Consider the following 13852-nt stretch of genomic DNA (forward strand, 5'->3'; position numbering starts at 1 on the left):
TGACATATATTATAGTTTTTGTAATAATAGTAATATGTATGCTAGTGATTTTATAATATCAAGAGATTTTATGAAACAATATAAAATTTAACATCTGATAGCATCACACTTATTATTACTCAACTCTTGGAAGTGACTAAGTATAGAAGTTGCTAGTTACCCCTCACCTATCAAAATTTTCACTCCTACCCATCTGATCATATTCTGGTGTTCTGCCATCAGATGCGTTATTTTATGTGTTATGACTGTGTTAAACTGAAGAGAACACATCAAACTATACTCAAATCACTTTTATTATCTTAGTTTAATCAGATAAAGTCAACAAAGGGATAATAATCCCAAAGAAAACTAAGGACAGAGGTTATGTAACCTTAAGAGGGGACCCATCAAAAGGGGTCCAGTGAGATTAGAAACATTTCATGCTTGGGGGGAATGAAAGATTAAAAAATGGAAACCAGTGTCACTTACTTCCCAGTTTGCCTGGGGCTGGATCAGGTCAGCACTACATCATTGTACAGAGCAAAGTAAATTGACCTACTTTTCTAAAGATGTCATATAAAATTTACATGATCTTCAGAGTATAGCAACATTATATTGAACATAGACTATATCTGACAGTCAAAGGTTAGTGATAGCTAACATTTTCTTGAGTAAACAAGCTTTCACTACCTAAATATAAACATGCCACTTTGTCTCATATGAGGTCTTATTTGCAGTACAGTTTTGTTCCTGGTTAAGACTTTGTTTTGGTTTATTGTTCATAGCTACATAATGTGAAAAGTGTATGTATTGGACTCCATCTTGAGAGCAGAAATACTTCTTTCCAGGATAAATAAGCTGCTATCCAGGATGAATAATGCAATGTTATGCTTTAAAAATTGTCAGATTCTCTTAAATGTATCATTCTTCTTTAAACTTTAATCTCCTGAGATAAACATTTTTTATTTGGCCTTAACTGTTTGTCACAAGAAGATAAGATATAAGAGACAGACAATCAATTATATATATATAAGTATATATATATAAAAGTATATATATATATAAAAGCATATTTATATATATATATTGCATGGTTCTATGACATCATGAGAAAGAAAAGAACCTACCAAATTTTTAACTGACTCATATTAGCTGGCTAATACTTAGAAGTACTTGGGTAAACTTAGTCATAATTTTTATGTGCATCTTCCCAAATATAGTCTATTCTTTCTCTTTAAAAAAAAGTTATAACTAACAGTATTTTGAGTCATGAATATTAATGACATCAAATCAATATTAAAATAAAATTAATAAATGTTAAACAGATATTGCATCTAAATACAAAAATAGGGATAGTGTGAATTATATTCTACAACTCAACCTGGAGGTCCAACTATCACAGTGAAACCTCTGTCATTGAAATACCTCAGAAATAGACTGCATTCATATTTAGCCCAATAGCTTTAGGCATTCAGAGATATGGAGTAGGTGAAATAAAAAGTACCTTATCAAAATTAACATCAAGCCATGTGTTCTGCTTCTGGAGTTTTAGAGTCATTTTTAACATAGATAGTAACTTGGTTTGAAATTTAAGCACACACATACACACAGGTTTGCTAGTTGGAGAGTTTCCATGCCTGGGGGAAGGGAGGTGACAATTGGTGCATTCAGTATATAACACGTGTAATGATAATCAAGTTGATTGGTTGAACTCCGTAGCTATTTTTTTTTTTTTTCTTTTCTTCCTCTTCTTGTGGAGTAGTTCAGTCGGGGGTGGAAGGATTCTCCCCCTTCTTTACCCCCCTCAAGTAGGCGTAGGTTGATACCATTTTTATTGTTCTGCTGGGGTGGGAAACAAACCATATGCTTTAGAATTTTGAATGGCTACACCAAAGGGAACATTGAAGCAGGCCCTCTTTCCCCTTTCCTACCAGACTTTGAGGTGGAGTTATTCTTCTAAATGTTGTAGCAGACTCCAGGTTAGCTTAATACCTAATGCCCCACCCCGGGAAGAGAGGTGGGTGGGGATGGGGGGAGCAATGTCAAGGGCTTCAGAGGAGCTCGGGCTGAGTGAAGTGTGGAGTGGGAAGCTTCTGTCTGAGACCCACCCCTCCCCTGGATACCAGGCGAAGGCAATGAGAGTCGGAACCAGCTGATGCCGCTGCTGCTGCTGCTGCTGCTTCCCATTTCCAGGGTGAAATTTTCACAGCAGCTAATTCTAAGGGGAGGAAAAAAAAAATCCCTAACCAACAGCGGAGAAGATTTTATCACCCAACACGAGCTATCTAACCTTTTAGGCAGGCTTTTCAGAGAAATCCTCGTTTTAAAAGCCAACATTCACGATCCAAAAATACGGGACGGGAATCAGAGCTGGTATGAAATGTGAAAAGCCTCTTTACACTCTGAGTGTTTGAAACGATCCGATGAGCATAGGAAGTGGCTGCCAACGCTCTGGCGGCTGCTCGTGCCGCCGCCGCCGCCGCCGTTCCTCGCAGAGGGCTGGACAGAGTCAGTCCCGGTTTCAGCACCTCCGGCGCTGGACAGCTCTCTGCACGCTGCACCGCCGCCCGCCTGCTTCCTCCAAACACTCTCGCTTTGCCTTACTGGAGATGCATCTAAATTACGTCCTATTCAACAACAAGTAGATTTTTTTTTTTTTCCTTTTTCCTGTGCGGGAATTACAGTAGACGATTCTCTCAATTAAACTGCATTTTCTTCTTTACGGAATTGACCGTCAGGCGTATTTATCCCGATCTTCCCCCCACACTTTGCAGGAACGATTCTTTGGGAACGTGGTCCACCCAGGGATGTAAAACTGTGCTTACCGATGCATCCCATACGAAATGCTTATGTGATCGTCTCTCTACCTTCGCCATTTTGGCTCAGCAACCTAGAGAAATAGTAAGTAACAAAGGGAAAACACGGCTTTAATGCAAAGGCAGGGACGTTGTGGAGAGTGTTTCTCCAGGGAACTGCATTTTAAATGGGGAAATGGAAAATGTTGCAGGGTGGCAAAATTGGGTTCGTCTCCTCCTTAGCTACAGTGGCTTGGTGAAATGAATTCTAGTTGGTGTGCTATAACTAAATTCTACTCAATTTTATGTCTTCTAACTTGAAATTTCTGCAGTATAGTTTTAAGTATGTAGTCCAATCATATTGCTAATATGCTGCAAACTTTCAAATAAAAATAATTGTCAGCTTAACCTTTATTTTAGAACTCGAAATCTGTTCTGGGGAATTTGTAAGGATACTGTTAGTAGTAGAATGAAGACCCCAGACACTATAGCCAAACACATTGCATATCTGCATTGGATATTTTCAGTACAGGTTTTCTGGGATGTCCTTGGATATTTATTTTTAAAACATTAAATGAAGTTTTTGTGAAAGTATGGACTATCAGAAACTGTAAAATCATTCCTTAGAAGTATATAGATTTGCAAAACTAGTTTCTGAAGCAGGCAGCTATATGAACTGTCTGAAAGAAAAACAATATCCTCATCAAAGGTATTTTGAAAAATTGTTTCAGAAATTGAAATGGTGAGAAATAATTATTAAGATAAATGTGACTTTCTTTCTAAATCTGGCCTAAATATGCATCACTGTTACTTATTTTGATAACCAAAAATATCTATAAAATTCATTGTGCCTATCTAAGATTTGGAACACACTTGATCTTAAAGTATATTTCTTTAAACTTCCAATACTAAAAATATGAAAAAACAGTAGATTTTACTAGTTAGTACCATGTTAGTGTCTGAAGAAAGAAATCTCTCAAATCAGTGACTGCTTGTGATCTTTATACATTTTTTTAAAAATATAAGGTTTTATTTTTCAAGGTCATATATTTAGAGAATGATATTGACTGTGAAAATTAACTCTATATTTTGTTCACAGAAAAAAGAATCACAAAACATATTCTAGGTCTTATATCTGAAATTTGATTTTCTTCTGTATTCTAGGAGGCCAAGCTACTGAAATTAAATGAAAGAATACTTGACTTAAAGCAAAGTTGTCAAAAGTCAGAAAGTTTGAACATTTTTCAATATCTAGTTACCAGATTTGTATAACATAATGCCTTATAAATAGGAGGATAAAGGTACATTTCGCTAAAAACGCATATTGTGAAATAACTGAACTGTAGTTAGTTGAAGAAAAATGAATACTGCTTCAAATATCAGCTAGAGAAAATTTAATGTGTTAATGCTGTCCAAGTTGTAACTTTAGTGATTTATTTTAGAAAGCAATAAATGGGTATATGCCACAATCCAGCACTGAAAACTCTTAAGGCCTTCATTACTTCACAGTGGGAGAGAGGGAGCAGCTAGAATTAGTCATTTTAGGGGTTGAGAATATGTGAACAGAGTGGTTACTGGGTAATTATCTGGTTACTATAACAACTATATTGGCTATTTTTGAGTGTTAGGATAGTTTGGTTGAGTTTAGAAGTTATTTTCATTTATTTTAAAAATCCTCTTTCTCTCTCTCTATTTTGTGTGCTTCTTTTTTTTGATTTGCAGATCATGGAATCCTCCAGTACACCTTCAGTTACCCTAATCGTGGGCAGTGGCCTTTCCTGCTTGGCGTTGGTCACCCTAGCAGTGGTCTATGCCGCGTTATGGAGGTATGTAATCAGTTAACACACTTCAAATGGAATGCTGTTATTCAGAGTTAAATCAGAGAGTATGATAGCTATTATATGTCTCATGTTTTCTTGATTTATTGGAAAAAGTACCTTTAAAACAGCTATAATTGCTTTGATTGAACTATAATAGATGAACTCAAAAGTGCTAAGTAAGTGTTTACTTAATTTTCTTCTCTATATTTTCCTATGATAAGAAAATAAATGAAGCATACACACACACACTCACACACACACACACTCAATTCAGATGATGGTAGTCTTCAACAAGTTGGTTATGCCCAAGTATTCTTAATACCCCAAATTCAGTCTATGTGCGGTTTCTATTTATCCCAACTGCTATTGAGTTTGAGAGTTTAATTGATACAGTCAAATTAATTTCTCTGTCATAGAAATATGGTCTACAAATTCTTGTTTTAAACACATACAATGTGTCCTATACAACGAGTAAAATCTTCTATAATATTAATATATTAACATAATAGATACCATAAAGCTTTAGAAAAGGTTTCTTGGTTGAATGTTTCCAATAAGTCAGATTTTGACAAACTGATTAAAAGAAGTCAGAAAAAATACATAGACAAGAAGAAGTGATTGAAAAATACTGTTCTATAATACCTGAAATTGCATCTGCTTGATATTATGTGAAAATATTGTGTTTTCCTAAGATTTGTTCTTATTCTATTAATGAGAATATTAGACTTGTAAGGTTTATTATGTCTACTGACATATTGTTAGCTAGTGTGTAACCAAACTTCCCAATAAATTTTTAAATGTTAAACATTATTATATCCATATTTATTAGTTAAAAATATTCTAAAAACAGTTGCTATATTAGTAAATAGATAATTGCATATTATTATTTGAATATTTGAAATATTAAGATTGCAAAGATTGCCAGCCCTAGTATTGTACTTATCTTTTACTTAATATAAAAAAATTCTGTCCAAAAGTTAATTATACTTTATTAGGGAAAGGTCATTTGATTGACCTCTATTTTTGGGAAAAAAATGTTCTCTGTTACATTTTTTACTCTTTTGAAGACAAAAGTTAATTGTCCAGGATATTATATTGTCAAAGATATTAAAATTTTTATGCTTCATACAAAACTAAGTATGTATACATTCTTGGTCTGTTGGTGCAGATATGTAACAGAAGTTCTGCCTTCCCATGAAGGGTAGTGAAATGTTAAGAAAGACAATCTAATAATCTATAATCAGTCTTATGAAATGAAAGAGATGCTTGGTCTAGGCATGGCATAGTAGAGAGTAGGATCCTGGGTTCAGGGCTCAGTCGATCAGATCAGGCATTGTCCTGATAATACAAGAGCAAGACAGGCAAAGACTGGAAAGAAGCCTTTCTCTCCCACAGTTGCCTAAAAGATTCTTCTAAGGAAATGAGGCAGTGTTTACAGGCCAGGATACTAGGTAATAGTATCACAGTTCATCAATAGCATCATAATTCATACTCACTGAGATATTCAGGACTGAGTTCCATTTCTCATTACTTAGAGTTCAGCCACCAATTCCACCTTTTCTTCACACTTCAACACATATGGCTAATGCTAGCACAAACACTGCTGGTATAAATGATATAAAAAGTTTATCCAAGAAGTATGGGATTAATTAGTCCCTAGTAAAGTTTTCTGTAATACAGAAAATCCAGGAAAATCACCTACTATAAGAGTTTTCTCCAACTGAAAGTATCTACCCAGTTTTGACATGACACTTAGAAGTATAAAAGACACTGCCCAGAAACAACATAAATTTGAATTCCTAACAGTTAGTGGCCATCAACTCATTGTCTACAGGTAGAAGAATTGAAATAATATTAACAATTTGATAGAAGTTTCAAGATTCAAAAGCTATTGATATTAAGTGGCTCTTGTAGCATGAATGCTCACGATCCTACTGCCTTTTTTTCTAATTAAGAGATTTATAATTTTTGCTTTTCTAATGATGTATAAAATGTGTGAACATCAGAATTATTTTATATATAATTGCTACTTTGAAATTTGTTGGTGTCTCATATAGTTTATTAGAAATGTTCATCAAAAAAATGAATCCACTGTGACATTCTCTCCACCTACAAATATATTCTGTGGAGTTATGTTGTTACATCAAAAAGCAACTGAGCATGTGTTTTCAGCCCATATATTGAAATGATGCACTCACAAATTTTGTTTAAAACATAAAACATTTTTATAAAAAGTTTCCAAAGTTGAGATAACTAGTAAAATTTTAAGGCAATATTACAATGGAAATGAAAATGGAAAAACTCTGCAGGTTGGTCAGTCTAGGTCCTTATTACCACGATTCTTCTATTTACTGAGTAAATAATATCAATGAAAACTTTTAAATAATATCTATGCACTTGTGGTGTCATGGAAGCCTTTAATATCACATAGAGGGGTCAGTTTTGTGCAGTCCTTAAACTTTTTGTGATACATATCCCACCCACAAAATAAGAAGCAACATAACATTTGATGATGTTTTCAGTATCCCAGTGTGTGGTTTATTATATTTTTAGATATTGATGATGCAGGGACAAGATTAAGCTACTCTTGAGCCCATTTTTCTTTTTTAGTTGAGAGTCAACTTAGGCTCCTTCTATGTTCTGTGAAGAAAGGAAGTTTCTCTTACATTAAAAATGCTTTTTATGTTTTATTGTTACTCATTTCTGGTTTGCACTCTTTTCTGAACTATGTGGTGGAATGTAGGGCCTCAGCCTTCATATTCCTCACAACAGAGAGAAAGAACTTTGATAGATTTTACTTTCTAAAGTGTCTCCAGATCTCTTGCACCCCCGTGTAACCCGGGACAGGGAAGCCCACGCCTGTGGTGGACAGTGATTTCATGTTCTAATACAAATCGGACAGTCTCAAATACACAGCAAGAACAAATATATCTTCTTCTTCTTTTTTTTTTTTAACTGTCACTCAGTGATTTGCCACTGGGTACAGGAAAGCAAAATAGCTGCTACCCTGTTAGGGTAAACAGCTGGTAGAACATTTGATTCTGAGCAGTTTTCTCCATGAATTACATTCTTGATGCACTTAAAAATTATGTGACAGACCGTATATAAACTTCTTCATAAGGGTAAAATATGGCAGACGCCAAGTAATTTTCTAGCCTAATGATGAATAATTTGTGGACTGGGTTAGTTTTTAGCAATAAAGATTCGTTTTCTTTTTTCTTGGTTTGGGACAATTACTCAGGAAAAGAAAAATGTAAAGAGTAACAACCTAAAAAAACTTGAGATAATGACGTAGTGGATGAAAATGTTTGTGGTTTCATGAAAGTAATGGCATCTTTCTAGTGAACAGTGCAGGGGTGGGGGGATATTTCACAACTTGTGTGGATTTTTTTTCTTTTTGGTTCTAGAGTTTTACCCATTGATGAGTTTGGTGATAATTAGCATATTATATATACATATATAGTAAAGGTTCTTATACTAATTCATAGTTTAAAGAAATTTTTTATTTCTAGTAAAAAAATGTACGGTGATAACAGAGGTACAGCTTAGCTTCTGTCAGAAATGCCATGTTGTCTACACTAAGGTCTAAAGAAAATAAAATTTAAAGGTCTCTTGGATATCACATTTCACTATAAAATGGGGTCTCAAAGGATAATCTTTCTTTTTTTTAAATTAATTTATTTATATAAATTGGAGCCTAGTCATTTTACAATATTGTGGTGGTTTTTGCCATAATCTTTCTTAAAAATGACTGTTTTTTATGTTTTCTCATGTAAAGCCTGCAGCTTAGTGTACCTTTTTCTGGATGAGTTCTGCCAATTTGTATAATAGAGAATTTTTCGTCTTTCCTTTGACCTTTAAAGTTGGACACTCTTTCTCTCTCTGGTTAGGTACATACGCTCTGAGAGGTCCATAATTCTAATTAACTTCTGCCTGTCTATCATCTCATCCAACATCCTCATACTGGTTGGACAGACTCAGACACATAATAAGGTATGGTTGGTGATTATTTTCATTCTCTTTCTGTGTTTATGTTGTGACCTAAAGTTGCTTATTGATAATCTAAATGTTTTTTCTTAATAACATGGGGAATTTATGACAAAATTATTTTAAAAGTAAAAATATCTTGTTCTGAATAAAAGTATTATGTATTCCAGTACAGAAATACATGCCTTTGACTTAATTTCTTGGGGATTGAGAGGCTGTTTATAATAGTAGAAATATGTGTTTATTAAACATTATATCAAAGCTCTATGAGTTCAAAACTTTGAAACATCAAAAGCACGAATTTTTAATTCATTATCCTAATTGTAGTAAGATTTCCTGTGTTTTGGCCTAATTTATTAACATTTTGATTCCTAATTCAACTGTAAATTGCTAACAAGTATAACATAACTCTTGAAAATCCACTAAAAAGCTTTTTTAGACAATAATAATAATAAGAGAGCATTAGGTGAGAGTGACTCTACATGTTATGCCCTTCAATAAAATTTAACTTAACCAAAAAGTAGTTTTATACTTAAACAGTATTGTAGTTCTTTAACTGAATAATCACTTTCAGCAGAAGGTAAAAATGTATGACTTGAGTTAAATAATAACCATAATAAATAAGCCATGTGTTTTGAGGAATGACTGTCAGTCGTTTTACTAAATGACTTTGAAATACATTCCAAGAAACCCATAATAGAAATCGTAAATTAAATGACCCTAATCTCAAAGATATTCTGTTGAAAAATGCTTTGATAATATTTGTCAATTTGGGCCTGTTCTTAATTTTTTTCAAATACTAAGGTCAATAATTGAATTTTTTTCCCTATACCCTGTCATTCTTGGAACATCTAATGTACTTGTCAATTGGTTCTTTTAATATATTAGGTATTTGTAGGACAGACATCACCATCAGAAAATTATGGATAGTTTTTTTTTTATTTTACTAAACTTGCACTCCTCAGAATCCGATTCCCACCCAAAGGATCTGATTTCGGGTCTTGAGAGTGCTGGAAAACTACTTAGATGATTCTGATGAAGATTTGTTTTGACCTGTATTCTGTTTGGGCTGCAGGAAGATGGGAGACAGTGAAGGGTCACTGACCAAGACAGACAGAAACCAAACAGAGAACAGCAGTAAGCGTCCAGTAAGGGGCCCTGGAGAAGTGAAAGGTGCATCCACCTTTCATGTATCTGAGCACTTAGGGATTGTTTGGGTTTTTTTTCCCCCTATTTCTTTCCTGTGATGAGATAAGAAAATGCAAAGTCTATTAAAATATATTTCAGGTCTCCCTTCTGACTGTTTAACTTAAGTTTGCAAAGAAATGCCTGGGAAAGGAAAGGAAAGGCAGAAAGGCCAGAGTGAGGGAGGCGCAGTTGGAACTGGGAGGAGAAAGAAGTGTGGGAAGCAACCAGCCAAGGGGACGCTGGGCGGCACAGGGTGGTGGGGTGGGCGCAGACCCGCTGGGAAGGCAAGGAACGAGGGGCAGTGAGGGGCAAGGGTGAGGGTGTAGGGTGGGAGACACCCCGCCCCCAGGGGCCCGGAAGGGAAGTGGAGTGAAAGTCCTCAGTTGAGGCCAACTCTTTGTGACCCCATGGACTATACAGTCCATGGAATTCTCCAGGCCAGAATACTGGAGTGGGCAGCCTTTCCCTTCTCCAGGGGATCTTCCCAACCCAGGGATAGAACCCAGGTCTCCCACATTGCAGGCGGATTCTTTACCAACTGAGCCACCAGGAAAGCCCAAGAATATTGAGAAGATAATCATCACCCACCTCACCCCTGTTCTTACTGTTCCCTGAGCAGGCTCTTAGGAGAACTCCTACACTTGTTCTCACCTGGTCATAATTCTTTGAACTCTTCATCCTTGAACCTCCCTGCAAAAGGAGAGTTTCCCTCTGAAGCAGAAATCATCTACTGGATCTGGGCACCAGAAAAAGTTGAGCTAGAGTTCGCTTTAGCTGGTGGTTGAACTTGCGTTTTTGTTTTTTTCTTCCAACAAAGCCTCCCTTTCTGTCATGTTTTACCCTCCAAACACTCTTATTTCCCAACATCATGGTCTTCCGTAGGAAATATGCTGTAAAAACTGTTTTATACTATGTGCCAAAGTTTTTACAAGTTCTGAGCCAAATGGTTTGACTAGTAGAATTTCCCACGAGGTTTTCTACATGTTGTAATGGTTATTGTCTATTTCTTTTGGATCATTGCTATACAATACAAATACAGTGTTGGCCACACGTGCCTGCTACATATCTGATAGTGATATATACTGGCCACTTTAAAATAAGTAAAAATAAGTAAGCTAAATCAATTTTAATAATGTGTTTAACTCAATATATCCAAAAGATGACCATGTTAACATATAAGTGACATTTTCAAATGTTAATACAATATTTTAAAACATTTTTTATAAAGTCTTCAGATTCTGGTTTGTATTTTATACCTATAGTACATCTCAGTTTGAACCAGGTGAATTTCAAGAGCTCAGTGGCTACATGTAGCAAGTGACTGCTATGTTGAATAGGTCTAAATCATAGTAATACTTAGAAACTAGAGTGGTCTTGAGAAATTACATTCTGCTTGCCCATTTGGGCTTTTCCAGTTTCTCAATGTCCTGTTTTTTTGTTTTTTTTATTTTTTTTAGTTAGAATGTCTTGGATATCTGTGATTATTATAACACCAAAGGCATGATAAGCCAAGTCTAATTTTACTTTTCATTTCTGATTATGCAGCGTGACTGGCCTTGGGCTTGATTTAAAAAAAAAAAAGTCAGCATAGTTTTGTTTCTGCAGAATAGATTCTATGTGGTTTTGGGATCCTGGTGGTTCTGTTCCAGACAGACTGTGCTGATTTCTGCTCCTACATTGTTTATGCTTGTGGGGAGGAGCGGGTGGTAAGTGGTAGTAATGATGAAGAAAATGAAAACTTATTGGTTTTTTTCTCATGCTATGTTGATTTTGCTTTAGTAAGTCTGAATAAATGATCTTCCTAGCTTAGGACAATCCACTATGGAGTGACTTTGAAAGAAAAATGTAACCCACTAGGATTTTATTCTTAATCACTCTCAACAATATCAGGTTTCCAGGGGAATTAATTGTATATTTGATTATGATACACGTGCTGAATTCAATTTAATCGACCTCACTTTATTTTTTATGTGAAATAGCAGTTTGTGAAAAGCTGTACCTGCTCACTGTTGTGAGATCAATGATTAAAAAAAAAGAAAACATGCAAAATGAAATATCTATATGAACTTATGATCTGTATAAACTCCAAAAGAATATTTTTTAAAAGTAATATATGGTCAGTGGGTACAGTACATTTTTTAGGTGTGTAGGATCCCTGGGTGTTTTGTAATTGATCGAATTCCTATCTTTTATTTCCCTGATAAGCTGTGACTAATGCTTTACCATTCCATACTTGGAAACATCTGAGAGGGCTTCTTGATGAACAGGTTCTTTGGTATTGCCTCTGAGAGGTGTCATGGGTAGTTTGTGTAGAAACTGGTATTTGATGCTGAGGTCCAGAATAGTTTGAAGTGTCAGACTGTGATTTTTCTCCGAATTGCTTGCTGAATTATAATTGATTCAATTATCTCACTACTGAGTATCTCTGCCTTCTTTTGAGTTGGGTTAGAAACAAGCTGAAATGATCCATTGTTTAAAATATGATGTATTCAAATCTTTGAACTATAGATTCAATTGCTGGCAGCAGAGAGAGGAATCAAATGCAATTTCTTATATCTCTTCTTAAAATGCAGTGATAAAATGTAATTATAACTGACTTCGTTGTATTTCAAGCTATCTCATAAAATGTCATTGCCCTTTGATTTCTTTGTGCATTTTAAATTTCAACCAGGATGTTCTTTTATCACTCAAATGTTGTTTATTTTTAGAATTTCCTTTGTACTTTAAAGTAGGCAAATGTTTGCTATTGAGCCATGTAGATTATTTTGGACCTAGTATTTTGGAAACATATATTCAGAGAATAGTTTTTTTAACCATAAAAATGTATACCTATCTTTTTCTGAAGCACTTTGAGATGATTTATCATATTAACCATTTCATAGCATTCTTTTTACTGATGGAAGCCAAAATTAGCAAAATTGTTGTTTTTTTGGTTAGATAGTAGTGAACACCTGGGGAGGTTCTGAGAGAGAGCCTCTCCCAACTACAACCTCACTTCCAGGTTATAATGGAAGCAAGCCAAGCCTCATTTCAACCAGACAGTCAGATATTTATTAGATAAACATTTATTAGCAAATCAAGAGCAAAGCCTGTTCTGTAAACACGGTGAAACTGTGGGGCTCTGCCGTTTTAGTCTTTGACCACATGTTATGCGCACATTCACTTGAGGTGAAGAGAGCAATGCTCTAGAAACAGGCATCTGTGCCTTTAGTCAGCGTCTTTCAATCAGGAATCCTCCTAACCCAGTGCCTGGACTCAGTGCAACTGGGGATAAAACTATGGGCCTCATCTCTAAGAGGTACAGGATATAGACACCAATGGAATCTTCCATGCAGTCCATTTAGACTAAGATGTGTTTAGCTATAATATCTCATCTGCATATGTTGAATACCTTTATGTTCATCAAAGGGAAGCCACTGATACATCCACCATAAAAATTGCCTAGACATTAGTTCATCAATAAAGATCAATCTTTTATATTTAGTTCATAATAGAAGTGTTGACTGTGGATAAATCTACCTAAATCAGAAGGACTTGCAGTTGACTCTGCAAGACTCTGGCGTATGACCCTTTCAAATACAAGGCCAACTGAACACCTTGTTCTGTGCATTCCTAGACAGCTCCTAGAATTAAAGATTAAAACAACAGGCACCAATATAGTATGATACCAAGAACACCAAAGCGTTATAAAATAAATTACAGACATCCTGAATAGACATCCTTATTCTAAAAGATAATAGTTAAATGTGAGAGGGTGAAGATAGATACTAACTTTAATCCCAGGAGATCTAGGAGACCTAGCAAAACTTCTCATTGACAGGTCAAGGGAAATTTCAAAAATTATTTCAGATATGCAGACACATCCTTATCACTCTTTGGAAGGAATTTCTCTCATAGTTCTTAATGTTTGGACCACTGAATTACATAATAGGCCATGTCTTTTAATTCAGTCTTGCAAAAAATACAAAAACTGTGTTGGAGCAGTTTTTAAAAGTCACAAACCATACACAGTTTACTTGCTGCATTTGGTGCTTACTTAACCTTTATCAAATGTTGTCATGTTTTGTTATATGGTTTGTGTAG

At 35.1% G+C, this 13852-nt stretch overlaps 1 protein-coding gene across 2 annotated transcripts in view; it reads left to right on the plus strand.

Annotated features, from left to right (window-relative positions):
• The window catches only part of ADGRB3 (adhesion G protein-coupled receptor B3), an 850102-nt gene that overhangs the window by 680992 nt on the left and 155258 nt on the right, over positions 1 to 13852 (plus strand). For both annotated transcript variants that reach the window (XM_043890330.1, XM_043890329.1), the window contains 3 exons: positions 2754 to 2880; positions 4497 to 4600; positions 8485 to 8587. In XM_043890330.1, the coding sequence (XP_043746265.1) occupies positions 2754 to 2880; positions 4497 to 4600; positions 8485 to 8587 (334 nt within the window). The remainder of the gene's footprint in view (positions 1 to 2753; positions 2881 to 4496; positions 4601 to 8484; positions 8588 to 13852) is intronic.

This window comes from Cervus elaphus, chromosome 28 (assembly GCF_910594005.1).
Source record: "Cervus elaphus chromosome 28, mCerEla1.1, whole genome shotgun sequence".
NCBI classification, from domain to species: Eukaryota; Metazoa; Chordata; class Mammalia; order Artiodactyla; family Cervidae; genus Cervus; species Cervus elaphus.